This window comes from Oculina patagonica, chromosome 10 (genome assembly GCF_052425735.1).
Source record: "Oculina patagonica isolate OP01 chromosome 10, crgOcupat, whole genome shotgun sequence".
NCBI classification, from domain to species: Eukaryota; Metazoa; Cnidaria; class Anthozoa; order Scleractinia; family Oculinidae; genus Oculina; species Oculina patagonica.
This window is the reverse complement of record NC_135767.1, coordinates 11,465,926-11,484,232: the sequence shown is the minus strand read 5'-3', so window position 1 is coordinate 11,484,232 and position 18,307 is coordinate 11,465,926. Positions and strand designations below refer to the sequence as shown.

At 39.0% G+C, this 18,307-nt stretch overlaps 1 protein-coding gene across 1 annotated transcript; it reads left to right on the top strand.

Annotated features, from left to right (window-relative positions):
* Window positions 1-4,671: 4,671 nt before the first annotated feature.
* Window positions 4,672-17,901, top strand: LOC144628467 (protein bark beetle-like). The gene is made up of 6 exons (XM_078486561.1): window positions 4,672-5,316; window positions 6,510-6,994; window positions 8,108-8,351; window positions 9,022-11,973; window positions 13,057-15,708; window positions 17,343-17,901. Exons 1-6 carry the CDS (start codon window positions 4,713-4,715, stop codon window positions 17,537-17,539), a joined length of 7,134 nt encoding a protein of 2,377 aa, XP_078342687.1. The 5' UTR covers window positions 4,672-4,712; the 3' UTR covers window positions 17,540-17,901.
* The last annotated feature ends 406 nt before the right edge of the window (window positions 17,902-18,307 follow it).

The window sequence follows — 18,307 nt, the reverse complement described above, 5'->3', positions numbered from 1 at the left end:
ACACATTATAATTCAAGGACCATTGGCTATCATTAAATTTAGGTTTGCATTAAAATCTGCCTCATTAACTATGAACTTTAAATACAAAAAACAGAATTCAACTCATATTCTATAGCTAAAAATGCTGCCTTTTCCTGTACTCATTGATCTGGAGTACATTTTTAAGACTTGGGTTTCTTGGAATGTTCAATGGCAGTCCTCCATCTTCAATCTGCTTTTGAATGCTCATTGATTAGTCTCCGGGTTACACTTTTTTGAGTGCAAAAACTGTTAGTTAACCTTTAGCTAATAAATCTTCTCTCTCTTTTGTCAGTGCAAGGAAAAAATCTGCGAAAACAAAAGTGCAAAGGGAGCTATACGTGTCGTACGCGAACGTTGCGTGAAAACCGTTCGTGACATACGGCCTGAAACATTGATTACACACACGATGTTTATCGTCTCTGTTTACTTGGCTGTCATTTTTAGTAATTTGCCACTGTTGAGCCAAAAACATTGAAGTCACTCTTAGCCCTTGAACAGAAAGCTGTGATCAAAAAACGAGTTAGAATTACGAAAAACAGGTTATAATTTGTATTTAAAACACTTGGATTCCCTTTGGAATAAGAGTTTTACGATTTGTAATAAATGAACCTGTCATTTATTGTAAATTTATTGGCAATAAATTGCTTTACATTTTGTTAACGAAATATAAAACAATTCCACTGTTAAATGAGGAGGTGGTCTTCTTTGTCACTATTGTGTATACTATCGATGATAACTTGAATATTCCAATGCGCTGAAATAATTAGCCTGAATGGGTTTGAAGTGTCGGTAGCTAAACCGCAGTGTTCTAAATGACTTGGTAAAGATAAACCAAGGGACATCATATCACTTTAAAATTGGTTTCAGCTATCGGGATGGTCAAGTTAAAAACTAAATAATTATAAATTATTTTGTATAAGCGCTGCAGGGGCTCAGCAGACTCAGCCGAAAAAAAGAAAAACACCTTACTTAAAACTTCATGATCATGACCAAATGGCTTGACTCAATGTCTACAATTAGATCTTTTAGTAAACTTAGTTTGTTTATTTAATAAGCTTAATAAAATGGCTATCGGGATGTTCAATGGCGACTATGGGAATCGAAAACCACTTTACTCAATTTTTCAATACACCCCTATCGTAAAATATTTAAGAGGGAACCGACCGAGCTAGTCACGCTCTGTCTCGAACATGGAATAAGTTTGAAGATGAACAAGCAAAACCAGTATAAATAGTTGCTACGATTCTTGGAAAAAAGCGACAAATTTCTCGGAATTAGAGAGAGAGACCATTTTGCTCTTAAAGACTACAGTCACTTCCGAAAAGTACAAAAAAAAAAATAAAAACAAACAAGAAAATAATATTTACTCTGTCCAGTTGAAGTGACGGTCATTTTTGTCCCATTGCTCGCTGGTTCTCTTCGCTTATATCCCTTCGTGTTCGTTGATCGCTTTACGAAAAATGTCACAGCTACAGGGATATAAACATGATTGTATAACATGACGTCACAAAGCCAATAAAACCCACCTTAAAAGGTCTTTGAAGGGAGACCTTTTCAAACGTGGTCTTCAATGATTTAGAGTTTCGCAGAAAACAGTACGTTCACGCATTAGCGTGGACTCTGTTTTTGAAACTTTTGCGTTTGCAGAACAGCAGCTGGTGGTTCTCGTAAGTATTTTTGTATCTATCCTTGCTTACATGAGTCGGGAATTTATGTGTCGTGCTAAAATTGAAGACGCAAAAAACCATCTAGGTCGGATTACAGTGCCTAAAACAGTTTTCTCCATTTAGCGGGCTACCGAGAAACCGCAACCGAGTAAAATAAACCATTTATTTTAGGTACAAGCTTAGGTTTGTCCGGAGCCAGGTATCTTTTGTTCCTTCAGGAGGACGCGATGATGTTTAACAGACGGAAACGTTATTTGCGATTTTAGTTCCTGGGAGATTTATTTCCCCTGCGACTATTATTAAAGTACTTTACACACTTAGCTGTTAAATAAGGAAACTTGGCTGATAAAATATTGCACGTAGTAAGCTGAAAGAGCTGTTTTATAATCTGGCTTTGTCGCTGATGATAAAAATATTGCGAAAATGAAAATGAGACTGAAGCTCCTTCCACATTCCTTGGTTGCGTGGTCAGGTAGCAACGCCATTGCACAGTTCGACTATTAGTCTGCTATTGACTATTCCAAGCAGTGAATGAAAAATATATTTTAATCGACAAAACGTATAGGAAACTGGAAAGGGAATAGTCCATCTTAACTCACATTATTTGCTGCCGATTCTGCACATTTTTATGATCTGCTTTTAATTCATGTTTACGGCAAGAAGCTTCTCTTTTTGTGTAAACAACACGTAATACAACACAACGCTAAGCGAGTCTTTACAAGATCTTGTTACATGTATTAAAAAATTATCTCTCAAAGCACCTCTATTTCTAAGATTCCATGTCAGGCTCTGCTCAGAAGTGCTGGTTTATCTTCAACTCGCACAATACAACCGACAGATTTCGACATTTTTGAAACAATCATTCGGGAGCCGAGGAAACTATATATGAGATTAGCAATGACAATTACATTTCGTGACATGCTGGCGCGCCCGAAAACAAACAGTCACGCATGCTGGAATTTATATATATATAATTGTTAAAAGTTGTCTTTTGCCACTTTTGAATTTTGTACAGAAATTTCCACTTCTTCTTTAAACGCAACCTGTAATGTCTACGTCGCTCCGAAACACTTTTTATTCCAAGAAACAGATTGTATCAAAACAATGCAGGTTCCATTTTTAAAGATTTTTTTTTACGGTTTCTAAGAAAATGACCTATGCCATTTCAGGATTTCAATCTTTTAAGTAGTTGACACAGAGAGGTTCATTTAATCCCCCAGTAGTTTAAAATTAACCTTTCATCTAAATTTTCTGCAAAAACCTGAAAAACTAAGAAAATAACAGGAGAGGATACATTTTTCAACTAGAATGCACTAAAACAATTGGCCGATTTTTTTTTGTTTTGTTTGGTTTTGTTTTGTTAAAGTTTGAAGATGCCACTGAGATGCCACTAACACACGACAAAGACAGACCGAGGATTACGTTACTGGTAGGAATCGAAACTCCTTTGTAGATGAAATGGCCACGCTTCTTAATTTAGAGCCGGGATGGTACTTATCTAGAATACTGTTACGCACGGTTAAAAACTATTCGTTCCTTCTTTTAAGAGAGAAAAAGAAGAAAATTTCAACTGGTGATCGTTTACAAACAGAATACTATCAATGCAAATTGTTGCTACGATTCGCAGAATAAAGTGATGAAATTCCCGAAATTGAAAACATAAAATATTGTCATTGGCCATTCATCTTCAAATATTTATGACGATATTTTCATTCTTCTTAAACTGAGAGCTCTCGTTGTCAAAGTTTCGGAGAACCTTTTTCAGAGATGTGAATATGGTGCAAACAATAGGGTTTGTATGAGAGAAACGAAAAATTCGATGTCAAATAATCTAAGCAAAACTTGACACCTGCAGAATTTATGAATTGATGCGGGACAAAATTAGTTTCCAAGGTCACGTTTTCGGCTTCGCCGTCGTGATTTCCAATGAGTATTCCTTTGGGGTACCCCAGAGGAAGTTTTTGGCTTTCAAGGAGTGGGCAAATGCAGTAATTTTTAACAATTTCAGCAAAAATTGCATAAATTGTCTACGTAGGTGGTTCCGATCATCGTAAATAGTCAATTTTACTACTTAAGTTGATATTCCCGCTACTTTGAGCATAGTTAGAAGAACGGCGCGAACCGATTGCACTCTAATTAGGCTAGACTATAGCTCGAAGACTGTTCTTTTAATAAGGACTGAATCTCCTATGAAAGCGAGTTTAGAAAAATAAAGTTTTTTTTGGTTACATTACGGAGGCGGCCGTACCCAATTCTTCGATGTCGAAGTTGCATGCCTTATGTTGATATTTGTATTCTGTACACGGTTCGAAAACTAAAATCTCCTAGAACTGCTCTCGCGCGCTTCAAATAGCCACGAAAACGGCATAAAAACAAACCTAAACGATACGAAAATATTTCTACTTCAATTTATTAAAAATACAAGTCGTAAAAGCCGATTTAGGAAAGATTTAAAATTTACAATAGCAATTAGTGAATAAATATCAATATTTATAGGGCACGCTGTGCCCGGCAAACATAGGATGATGAGCCTGTGCGCATATCTTCTCTTCCCATCTTTGGATTCTTTCTGTTGATCCCTAAATTTCTTTATGGCATATATCTTCGTTGAATTTTTCATCTTTTCAGCTGGGTACATGTATCGCGTCGTAAAAAGCACATCACCACTATGAACACTAACATAATTAAATGCGTGCATAAGTAAAGCCTGGTTTTCACTAGCGCGCAGCACACCAACAGCTGTTCTCCGGCGGCCCCGCGCACACGCATGCTGGGCTGCCGCGGCGCCGCAGGCTTGTCCTTTGCGTTCGCGCTTGTGCTTGGGTCATGTGACAAACTTAAACACCTTATTCAAGAGAGGGAGGTCTCCTGCCTTCCCCCAGTTAGTTCCAACAACTCAAAAAATGTTAAGACTAAAATTAATACTATTAAAGTAATTCATCGCTTTGTATTTCAGGCCCATTGACAAACAAATGTAGTAACTACTTGCCGTTGATATAAACCCCAAGTGTGAGGAAATCCACGATGCTTTTGCAGTTGTGGATGTTATCACTCTTCTGCTTTACCTACGGAAGTCTTGACAATGTAAACAAAAATTATCAAAGAGTAAACGGCAGTGTCGTCAGTAACCAGACCCTCAGTCGTGCAGATGGTCCATACTTGGTCACGAGTGACTTGGTTGTTGCCCAAAATGCAACTCTTACTATAGAGGCTGGTACTGAAGTACGTTTTGTCCCAAACGTTGGCGTTCGAGTTCACGGATCGTTACATGCAAAGGGCACGCCTTCAGACTTAATAACGTTTCGAGCGATTCCTTGTAAAGATGCGGTACATTGCAATGGCACCAACTTAGACAGATTTTACAAGCCTGGGATAAGGCTTGTAGATGGTACGTCTTACAACAACGGTCGTTTAGAGATACAAAGGAACGGACAGTGGGGAACTATCTGTGACCGCTGGAGTAATTGGGATTTCAGAGAAATGGGAGTGGCATGTCGGCAACTTGGCTTCCTTGGAGCCAAGAGGACTTACAAACATCCTGGAAGCGGCCCAGTCTATATGAGTGATCTTTCGTGCAAAGGAAACGAAGAGAGTCTTTGGGATTGTCGCTACTATTCGCGTTCTTGTTGTGAGTTACCTTTAGATTTAATATTATCTTAGCTTTAAATGAACAGCCACGAAAAAGGTTAGGGAATCAATAGGTTTCTGTATGTTTTCAGCCTTACAGTGTCAACGTAAATGTGAAAAAAATCCTGGTGTACGAAACAATCGGACCTGAGTAGGTAAAAAACTGACAGTGGGTGTAAGAAACAAAATGTTATATATGTATAATCAATTTATTTGGCTCCATTACTATTCCCTAGCTTTTTAGATGGCCTTATCAAAATAGGGTATTCTATTTCGTGAAGGGCTAATTAAAAACTAACAGTAAGTGAAACTGTCTGAACGAGAAAGATATTTTTTCTTGTGAATGTACCCTTAAATTATTTCATTTAGAATCCTGGGGGCATCATAAAGGTCAAGAACTCCGAGAATCTTATAAAACAAGGTCTGAGAAGAAACCTAATTATTACTACAGTAATTATTACTACAGTATTATTATCATTGTGGTATCTTAAAATCAAAATTATAAGCAAACCTTAACCCTCGGTCGTACAAGCAAATTCTTACCCGCACCATCGTACAAGGGTACAATTGGGTGGGGGTGGGTGGGTGGATGGACCCCTCCTTGAGTTATCGTTATATAAAAGGCACAGCAAAATTATTTTGCTCTGTACAAAAAGGCCGTAGCTTAATCTACATGATGACGTAATTTTAATTAGCTATGAAGTCGACGTCGTATGACGTCATTAAAACCGCCATCTTGGATTTCGCCATTTTCTTAGAAAGTCAGAAAATAACGAAAATTGATGCAAAATCAAGCCAGAATGCTTATGGAATGTGAAAATAAACAAATCGTACGGTTTCTTTAAAACAAAAACTGGAAAAAATAAAGAAAAATGTTAAAAATGACGATTTTTGTCCTGAGCTGCTTGTAATAATGACGTTGCTATGGCAACCGTCAAATTTCATGGACACATGGTTGACATATCAAAATTTCCGAAAGGGGTGAATGAACAGCAACTGAAAGTTTCAGCATGGTAAAATAAATCTTCTTTGGGGAGCAACGTGTACACTGAATAGTTTGGATTTCAGAATTATATATGCTTAAGTAGTTTAGCGAACAAAGACACAGTATGTAAAAACATCACTGATCGAATTTATATTTTATTTTTTCCCACCATGTAATAACACTGATTTTTCTCGTGCGATCCTCGACAGTTCATGACTATGACGTTGGGCTGGAATGTGACACCCTAATTCCTTTATTGGTCGAGACAGTTTACTGGAAAGGCATTTACTTCGCTCCAAGTAATTCTTCCGAAAGACAAGGCAACTCGTCTTTGGAGAACGCAGACATAGTTAATGCTTTTGAAGGCATTAAAGCCCTGAAAAAGGCACCGGATTTGATAAATGTTACAGTTAGAGACGGTGCTTCGGGATTGCTGGTGAAAGAACTCGAAAATCATCTGGGTATAACCGGTTCCACCATCCTTCGATCGAGATTGGCTGGTATAAACATTGAGAGCTCCAGAGGGAAAGTCGTGATTGACAACGTCACCGTCCAGGATACACGATTCGGGGATGGTCTTGTCTACAAGCGGATTGAAGAAGTGGTGGATTTTTGTTCAATCATTCCAGGAGAACCTTCTTTTCCTTTTGTTCTTAATGCATCTGGGAAAGCTTTGCCGGTTAATTGCAGCCAGGTGAGAAAGAATAGTTCTCGAGATAGTTGTGGGTATTTAGAATATTGAAAAGATAACTAGGTGGGGGTAATCTTTAATTCAAACCTCCAATTGATTATCCCATTGCAGTTACATGAAATGGAACCTTGCAGTGAAAATCAATCCATTTATCTATTTTTTTTGGAGTTCTGAATGTTTTTTTTTAGAGAGGATAATATTGTGGAGGAAAAAAAAAAAAAAAAGGGGGAAAAAAAAAGAGAAAGAAAAAAAAAAAAAAAAAAAAAAAAAAAAAAAGGGGAAGGAAAAAAAAAAACGCCAAAAAAAAAGGTCTGTTTTTTTTTTTTTTTAATAATATTTAACGACCCCCCTTTTTTTTACTAGACGGCTTTAACGCTGAAAAAAGCCAAAAAGCGCGTTCAACGCTCTTACTAAAGACGTTAAAGCCACAACGTTAAAGGCGTCTGTCTTATTTACCGTTTTTATAGTAAACGCTAATGTCGTCTTGAGACAGCTTTAACGTCTTTAGCATAAAAACGGCCAATAACGTTGATGATCATTAATGGCTCGCAAAAAAAAATTCGCTTCCTCTAGCGCACCAATCTACAGACAACAACAACCTACAGCTTCATTCTACTTGGCAAACAAACAACTGTATTTACAGAACGTAAAACATGACCGTATTAAAGAGTGGTTTTCAAGCGAGTGACATAAAACCAAAACCAAAGCAATCAATGTGACCAACACGAAGAGACTCACAATCCAAAGCAATCATTCTGACCAATTAACCCACGGGAATTTGAAATCGTGAAGCTCTCCCTGGGAAGGGATTTTGAAATCTTTTAAAAATGGTCTTCTGGGTTAGAAATTTGTGCTAGGAGTGGGGAATTCGATTCTGGGTGCCCAGGATTCAAATTCCCCTGGTTTTGCCTTCCCACCCCCCCCCCCCCCTATCCTGGGTCAAACCGTTAATAGGTGCATTACTAGCATAAGGGCTGAGGGCAAGATAGCCTGGGTACAGCCGGCCCCCTCCCCTTAAAAAATCGGGGAGGGCCGGGGGCGGCTGTACACAGGTTGGGGTAAAAAAAAAAATGACATTTCATCCTAATTTGTTATATAAATAACTTTACCTTGTAGGTCTTCAGAGCTCAATTTGGAAGAACACTCACCGTGCATTTTCGGTTGATTAATGGAAGCGACTTTGAGCTCAGTGTTACAGATGGACGTACAGAGAACAAAACCCTCCTCAGTACGATCACAGATGAGTACAATGGAAAGACAATAAAAATTGGTCCTAGTTCTGTTTTGGAACTTTCTTTCTATTCAAAAGGCAATTCCAAAGTTCCTGCTAATTTGGAAATGATTATAGTCGAAGATCAAGGTAGCTGTCATTAAAGATGCCAATATTGTTTATCGTGGTGTAAGATAGGAATGAATGTTTATTCGTTAGTTATTGGCTATCCAAATAAGACTTCATCCTTATAACATCAATAGAGACAGCGGAATTGAAATTCCTGAGGCATGGATACCTACGATCAAAAAACATAGCCGTTCAACTAAAAACGGACCTCTGAGGGAACATCATCTGTTAGTCGGAATAATAATGAGGATCGAAATGCACCAATAGTAGCGAACCAACGTGCATAAATAGCGACGGGTAAACGATCGACCTCATCGCCTGATGAAGACTAGCAGTATTGCACTCGAAACGTCGCGATCAAAATCTCGAAGGGATCCTTTCCTGAGACAAACGAATAAACGCTCATTCCTATCAAGGTAGCTGTTTTCCCATACGTAAACACATTGTTAAGCGCGTCGCAGCTTTCAGTTACGGAAATGAGTAGTAAAAGCAAACGTTATGCTAAGTATAATTGCAAGTATATAATTTCTCATTTAAAATATGTCAAAAGCTTAACGTATTACCTTATTCATGACGCATACCTTGTACTTGAAAATGATATCAGATTCATAGATTATGACTAACACGCTTTACAATTAAATCATTTTCACTTTTGTCTTATAAAGAATATTTGTATTTTGTTTTTATTTAGGTTCGCTACCATCACTAACAATATCAAACAGCAACTTTTCCAACAACTTTAAGACCGGAATAAGAATATACGATCTGATGGGTCATTCTCAAATCTCTAGCACCGTGGTTTCAAGAAACGGTGATGATGGCCTACACATCAGCGAAGCATACGGGAAACTTCATGTTGTATCTTCGGTGTTTGAACATAACACAAATCGAGGCGTGCACATAGAGAAGATGTCTGGATCTATGGTCCTCCAATCCGTTCGCTCCTTGAAAAACCAAAAATCCGGAATCATAATCTTTGCAGGAACTCTATCACTTTTCATATCTGACTGCTACGTTGACGAGAATTCGGCTCATGGCTTATTCATATCAAAACAGCTTAACTCTACTGTAAATATTTCCAACACTCAGTTGATTCGAAACAGTGGAGGTGAGGGAATCCATTTTCAGGACTTTAGCGAAGGTTGTAAAATTCGTCTTTCGGACATATCGTCACTGGGAAATTCCCAGCATGGAGCTCACTTTGAAAGAGTAAAAGCCATCAGCTTGAATGTAACATCCTCTTCGTTTGACGAAAATACCTTACATGGAGTATATGTTAATCAAGTTTTGACAGGAAACCTCAACTTTAAAAAGATTTCCACCTCTAATAACTTAAAAACAGGTATATTTGTTATCAAGGGAGGCACCAGCGTAAGTATAGAATCCTGGACTTCTATCAGTAACCACATTGATGGATTTTACTTAGAGTCTCAAGAGGGGCAGCTCAGGTTGAAAGACTGTTTTGTTCATGGAAACAAACGGAACGGATTATGGTTCGCCGATTCTTATGACGCTCGACTTCAATCAGCTCATCTTCAAAACTGCAGTGTTTTAGAAAGCAGCAGATACGGTATCGCATTTTATCTGACCTTTCAATTTCGACAAGGTGCTGAGAACTATACTGTGACTGTGGCAAACTCTACAATTGCCAATAACGCTCTTGGTGGATGTTGGCTTTACAATTCTGGCTGCAGAAGTAGCTATACACGTAGGAGACGCGTGCAACTTTCATTTGATGGAAACATAGTGCAGGGAAACCAAAAATTCGGTTTGTATATCTACGGTCCCGAATGGTACGAGCTGCGTGCTGTCTTCCGAGATAACGACATTAAAAACAATAGTGGATATGCGATGAAGGTGGCTTACTACGACTATTACAGCTGTTCGGGCCATCGCTCTTCTCCCGTCAATGTAACAGTTCTATCAAACACATTCATCAAGAACAAAGGAGAATATACTGTTTTTGTTGATTACAATGCCTTGCCCCAAAAGCGCCACATTGTCTTCAAGAATAACACCTTTCTCGAGAACCGAGGTATCAAGTCGTTCTTTAGTAATTATGTCCGTACTAGAACACAAGCCGTTCTAGCCGTGAAAGAAGGGACCGCCATCGTGGAGCACAATTCGTTTTTCAACCCTTTGTTTCCTCACGAAATGGCAACTCTGCTTAAAGATCACGAACGATTTATTCAAGCAAGAGAAAACTGGTGGGGCACAAGAGACGAGTGCGCAATAAAGGAGAGGATTTTCGACTTCGGCGACCGAATCGAACTCGCACAGGTCCAGTACTACCCATTTCTAGATTCCTTTAATTCTTCCAATCTTGTGGTCCATAATGGTAACAGACCTTTCTGTTTTCTGAAAAGAAACAGTTTAGGAGGAACATTAAATCAACCGTTTACCTTGCCGAAAGACAGTGCCACTTATCAAGTAACCAGTGATGTCATAGTTCTACCTAAAGGAGTTCTCACTATAGAAGAAAACGTGACATTAGAATTTCCATTGCAAGCCATTTTCATTGTTTATGGACAGGTTGTCATCAAAGGTACTAAGAGTAAAAGGGTCAAATTCATTCCAAAGACGCCTTTGCAGAAGGAGGCAAGGCTGGCTGGAGGACCTGCTCCATGGGAAGGAAGACTTGAAATATGGTTCAACAACGGGTGGATGCCGGTATGCATTAGCAGATATTACTACGAGTCCACAATTGTATGCAGGCAGTTAGGATATGAAGCTGGTACTTCCATTTATCGTTCTGCCAGTGGAAATGAAAAGGCTTTTATCCACAATGTTCGTTGTAACACAGATGAAAATGACAGCATCGTGCATTGTAACAGGAACAACTGGATCTCTTCGTCATCATGCTCAAACTATGTTGCGTATATCCTTTGCAAAACTCCATACTGGGCTGGCGTTCACTTGACAGTAGCACCAAAGAAAAGTGACATCAAGAATTTCGACATAAGCTACGCCGGCTTTGCCTACAGAAACGACCTAAGTATTCCTGGTATTGCCTTAAGGGTGGACCTCAGTCACCACAATATCAGCGAGGTCTTCGTGGATAATTCGCCCGCTGTTGGCTTGCAAATAATGTATCCAGATCCCTTTAAAATTTCTCACGACATCATGAACGCAACAATAACAAATACCGAATCAGATGGGATACGGCTGGAAACTCCATTTCTTAACCTCATGACGACTAATGTTGTAAACACGAAAGGCTATGGGTTTCTGTATAATTATAATTGGAATCCCCTCAACTCCCATGTCTTCAAAATGGCGGATACGACTGTCAAAAAAAATATCCACATGTGCTCTGAAAATAATACCTTTATTGATGATTCTAGCCTAGTGTATTACTTGCTTGTAACAGCAGAAAGCAGCCGTGGTTGCGAAATGGTGATCACAGTTCCGCAGGATTATAGCATTGGCATGCAACTTATCCATCATGATATAAGTTCGTATGAAGCGTTTCACGTTTACAATGGACTAAACAAGACATCAAGCACTCTCTGGGATATTCACATTCTAAGCTGGTCAAGCCGCCCTGCGTGGAAGTCAAACTCGAGCTCAGTCCTTCTTGAATGGTCATCTCGTTTTAACAATTACCGGAGCACAGTGCATTTTTTGCTGTTTCTTATCAAAGGTAAGTTTTACATTAATTGTGATGTTTAATACATTATGATTTTACAGTACAGTTCATTTTACACATTTTGCAAATAGTGTGTTCGGGTCCTTTTTACGTTTTGACAATTCCATCCCCCACCGTCTGAACAGCCAAAAAATGTTCGCACCAAACATTCAACTGAAAGCTACACACATGTTCTGTAAATTGTGATCTTGCAAAAGAAAAGGGCAGTCAAGATGAAGGAACTAATTAAGAAAACAAACCCAAGCGCTTCTTCTTTTAGCCAATCAAAAGCCGTGAACGGCAAATGGTTCAACGCGATTGGTCACTGGTTCGCGAAGAAGCCATTCTAAAAATAGCCCACTCGAAAAAGACACACCGCAAGGCCCATTGTCGGAGATGTAGCTTATAAACTTGTGTATAACTTTTTAGTATTTTTCAGTTTACTGCCCTTTGCATTTTTTTTCCCTCGGGCATTTTTTTCTCTTTTCTCACTTTTCTTGCATTGTTCATTCGATTAAGGCGATGTTCTGATATTTTGGCGTGAAAGTTTCTGCTGCCTTTTGAACTACTCCGGTTTCTTTGCAGTGTTAGTTCATTTGAGCATTATTCTATACCATCCTTTCATTTTTCATCGAATTAATGAGATTTCCTGGCCTCCTAGATAGATAATGAAATTATCAAGTTGAAGTTCCTTTAAAATGAAACGTTCAGGGAAATTCTGTTTGGCATACGTGAAGAATTTCTTCCTTGTGAACGCACGAAGTGGCAGCATAAGAATTGGAAGTAAACTTGGTTAAAAATGCAGTTGTTGTCTTCACCGACGTACCCTTGAGTTCTCATTTTAATTCTCCTTAGGAACATCCTGTCTACCAGCTCCCCTCACAACTGTTGCAATTTATGACTAGACTATTGAGTTGTCTTAATAATGTGTATCAATATTTATCCACCCATCAGGGCAAAGTGGCAACGCTGAGAGAACCATTACGTGTTGTACAATTTAGTCTTAGTAATATCATCTTAATCTTGGGTTACTGTAACGACATTAACTTTTTGCTCACTTTTGTGTACTTATCACTATCTTTATTTTTCAAATCATAGACACGGGCAAAACTGAGCTTGAATCAGCGAACCTTATCATTTCCAAAAGTAACTTTATAAGCAATGCCAAAGGCGGAATCTATTTGGGTGGTGAGGACTCCGGAAACATTGAAATCCAAAGCTCAGTCGTACAAGACTCACTGGATAACGGCTTGATGACGCGATTTTCAACTGTTAAGAGCCTGAACCTATTTAACTGTTCCTTTATTGGAAACAAGGTTGGAGTGACACTCTCGTCGTTTTCTGGCAACGTTAACATCGAAAATACGAAAGTTTCAAACACAACCTCCAATGCACTTTACATAGTTTCGGATGGTAAGAAATCAGTCCATCTTCTAAATAGCAGTGTTACTTATAGCAAGGGATATGGCATTTATCTGTATGGTAACTATGAAGACGTGAGATTTTCTGCAACCAAAACCTTCTTTGGATGGAACAAAGATACTTCTATTTACTCCAAAATCCATTATAGTCGAGGCACACCTGGCATCGCTCAAGCAGTTTTTAAAAACTGCACCTTTTTAATGAACCAGGGACCGGTAATAAACATCGACACATCCCCGCAGTTTTATCCATGGGAATTTGAAGGAAATGTTTTCATGAACAACACTCAATCATCTGTTATTATGACAACACGATATACCGATACGCGTTATTCACCTGGAATCTTCTTGCGAAGAAACAAGTTCCTATTTAACTTTTTCCAAGAGAAAGGCGTCATATACATCAAAGGAGGCGCAAAGGAGTTGATCATTGATGGAAACGTATTTGAAGGAAACGAAGGACGATCGGTTTATGTAGAAGAACAGTCTTTTGCTCCTTGTACGGTGAAAAATAACGTTTTCAAGGACAACAACAACTCAAATGAAGGCGTTATGGAGATTAGAAGAACGGAAAAGGAAGTCTTGATTGTTGGCAATATTTTCAAGTCTAACGAAGGGCTATTCGCGGTTCTTCTCCATTTGGAATATAATTTAGGTGTAGGAGCGGAGACGGTGACAAAGAATGTAACATTCATGAACAATACACTTGTGAACAACACCAAGGACACATCAAGGTCTCTGGCCTGTGAAGTTAACATCTCCGGACTGATGGATTATAAAACAATTTCAATTCATTATAACAGATTTAACAGCAAGAGCTTTTCAAAGGAACTCTGCGTGAACATCTTTGCATCTTCCCACGCAACCTTTATAAATGCGTCCTTAAACTTCTGGGGTTGTGAAGATGAGTCTGAAATTAAGGAGAGAATCTTTGACGCTGAGGACAATTACGAATACGCGTTAGCTGTTTCTATTCCGTTCCTCGACAGCAAGGGAAACGTCATGCAAGGCGCAAACCAAGGCGATAGCCTCGATACCCTTTTAAAAGGGTATTTGGGCGGACGCATTTCCTCTGCCCTTCACCTGCCGATTAAGTACAGCCCTTATAAGGTAACCTCTGATCTCACTATATTGCCAGACGCTCGACTAACAATTCACCCTGGTGTTGAGGTTCAGTTTGGTTCCGGTGTTGGTATGTTGATTCTTGGTTCACTCTTTGTGCTTGGAAATAGGGATCATCCCGTCACTTTCTCTCTGTTGAGGAAAAATCAAACTGGGAGATCAATACTGATTCGTTTAAAAGGAGGAACATTCCCGTGGATTGGACGTTTGGAGGTATTACAAAATGGAAATTGGACCCCGGTGTGTGTAAACCGAAGCATGCCATTTGCAAGAAATAACGCCAAAGTGGTATGTGAACAACTCGGATATCAAGCACCGTCGTCCATCGCTTATGCTTTTCACGTATCTACTAGTTCAGGGCAGTTAAGTGCAATGATAAGCTGCAATGGAGATGAAAAAGAGATTGACAAATGTTCGCTTTCTTTTCATAACCGCAGTCGTAATTCGTCGCGCCAAGTTGTTTTAAACTGCAGTGGAGGAACGCCTTGGGGAAATTTAAGATTCACTCGCGAGCACAAAAACACATCGTATCCAATTGCATCAAATCTGCAGTACCTGAAGATTGAGCACTGTGGTGAAAAACACGGCAAGATGGTTGCTGCTATTGAAACAATCCAGTACCTTCCAGAAATGAATCATTTGTCTATTTTAAACTGCACAGCAGGTGGTGTCAAGGTTTTGTTTCCAGAAAGAGAAGTATACCTGAAAAACACCTCCTTGGTCAATACTGGGGGAAATGGGAGTGAAATATTGATAACCAAACGAAATGTTGCCCTTGAGAACGTTACGTCAATAAACAATAAGCATGGGTTGAATTTTATTGAGCCTGATGGTCATTGGATGGATGGTCTTACCTACGGACAAGTTATGCCATGTTCTCCAGAAACAACGGTCAGTGTCAAAGACCATGATTTATTCTTATACCTTAGGCCACCATATGCGAGTTACTCAAACCCGGAGGTGTACTGTCAAATGGTCGTTAAAACTGACGGAGATGCAGGTCTTGCTGTTCAGCTACTGGTGATGAAGAATATGAGGTACATCACAATAAAAGATCCTAATGGATATGAAATTTTGAAGTATTCTGCCAGAGAACTCAGTCCGTTGTCAAGACAACGAGTGATTCCGTGGAATACTGTTAAAGTTCTTTTGGGTGGATGGTATTCTAGTGAAATGATTTTACAAGTACAGCGAGTTGAAAATAAAGGTAAGATTTTTTAGCTTTTATTTTTTAAAGTAAAATTATAGAGCTTAATGCTCCATGATGGCACCTTACAAGCCTTTTTTATTTTATTTTAATCTATTTATTTTTTTATTTTTTTTATTTTTATCAAAAAATATAAATACAATATTGGTTTGGATAACTCCTCGGAAAGATCAGCGCAGCTTTGAGGCTTCGTAACGCAGGGCCCATATCAAGTGGAGACTTCCATATTGTTAGTTGCATCACTGTCTGTATACATTGAATTTCTAAATAAAAGCGATATATTACAGTGCAATTACGGTCAACCGACAAATCAAAGCGTTAATTGAGAATATTAGATGGCAAATTTTTATCAACAAATTTATGACGTGTAAATTTTGTGATGGACAAATCTAAATCGTGGAAAAAAATGGGATGAATTCGAACTGACTAGGCCCGGTCGATGCCGATCTTTCTGGCCGCCTCCTACAGTCGCGTCTCATGCGGCTCTGCGCTCACCTCTTCCCCCGGTGCGTTTCCCTTGGCGCCCGCTTCCGTCTTCTCACCTTTTTTCCGTCCTCTGTCCGCGCCGTCGGTCTTCGGCGTCTGTCAGTCTCATGTTCGGCTCAAGAACGGCGTCTGACCGCCTACGTGTGACCACTTTTAATTTATTCACATTCTTCCGTGCAGATTTAATCCAATCAGAAGTCAACTGAAACCTGTCCTTGGCTTCTGATTGGATGGTGGTTGCACGAAAGAATGTGAAATAATTAAAGGTGGTCACACTTTTAGGCGCCTTGCTGTAAAGAGGACAAAGTTCCCCAAGAAGTCCGCAACTTCCCGCAATTGTGTTGCATCTTTGACTTTGTTAATGAAACTATATATTGGTGAGTTTTCATCTGACATCGTCAAAATTCTAAAATCCAATGCGATAATCCTGCAAAAGCCTTTCGCTTCCATTTGTCCCCTTCCCCTTTTTTTTTTTTTTCTTGTGGCACATAGCGCCTCCACAGAATGCCTCCAATTTTCTCTTTTGGCTGCCGCCGCTCTTGCCTCACCCCATGTACGCGCTTCACATATGTAAGACATAAAAAGCGTCAACCAATTCAATAAGCGCATTTTCTTAAAAGTTTAGTTCCTCGTTTCGGTGATAAAGCTTTTTGAAATTAACGATTTACAGACGTGATAATAAATTAAAATTGATATTTATACGGTTATAAAGAGAAAGCGAATGAGTTCTAAGTTATTTTAATCCACTTTATTTATTTTAATTTTTTTTACGGCCAACATATTTTGTGCCCGAAACAGGGACACAAACATGGCGGCTACATGTGTTTTTCATGCAAACAGTCTTTGTACCACTGATGAAACAATCTCTTGATTCGGTTACGAAGGAGGTTCCCATTAAAATTTGATTTGTTGATTTCGTTCCACGTGGCCTGGTTCAGGAAATCACACTGTAAATTATATTTTACTTATATTTAGGACTGACATTTTTTATATAGATCGTAGCTTCTTAAAGCGTACACCTAAGGTTATTTAATAATTTGTAATTGAATAATTTTAAGGACATCTGTTGGTTGAAGAATGTAATATATGACTGGTTTAAGTCGGTGTAAAAGGATCGGAACCTAAATGGTTCCTTTTTTATTTCTCAGATATCCCTTGCACATTTGAGCGAGGTAGTTGCAATTGGAAAGAATATCCTGGATCATATTTTAAAAATATTAAGCTGAATTGGAAATGGAAACGGACTTCCTACGGTGGAATACCCGACCACACCTATTCATACAGTCAAATGCCGGTAGGTAATTTAATGGTGGCTTCGCCGGCTTGTTCTGATATTATGTGTTAGTATAAACCACACAAGTGAACAGTGCTTTACGCGCGTGCTGATTGGATAACTCGGAGGTGATTGGCAATATACTATTCACCTCCGAGCAGCTTAAGAGAAACAAACTGCCTTCGTGCGTCGCTTTGTTTACTAAAAGTGATGCTTTGGTCCGCTAGTTATTCAACTTGTGTGGTATATACTAAAAGAATTATTCACCTCAGTGTCGGTGAACGTGGTGGATATTTACCGAGCCGCGAACCACCACTATTCACCTCCACTTTGGTGAATAATTTTTAACTGTCTCGTATTATTAAAACGTATTTATGTCCAAGGTGAAGATCCGAAATTGTCATGGCGGAATTGCAAGACGATTTTTTTTCTTTCAAATATATACTTGACACGCGGCATGTAGATAGTGTATGCAAAAAAGTTTCTTAACGTATTGGTATCCTAAAGAAGATCAGGAGTCAGGAGTATGCTTCCACACAAGCAGAGAATAGTGTACTGTAATAGTATGATAAAGCCTGTATTTGATTACGTCAATGTCATTTGGACAACATGTAGCAAGGAAAATCTTAGCAGGGTACTAAAGCTACAAAAGAGGGCAGCGCGAGTTATTCTAAACGCCAACAGAACGGCCCCTTCCGTTCCACTGTTAAACCGTCTCAAATGGCTTCCGTTTTATGAAGATGCAAAAGTGACAAGATGTGCAATTGCATATAAAAGGGTTCAAGGTGTCTTGCCTTCATATCTTCAAGAGAGTCTAAGGTTAAATAGTAGTATGCATGG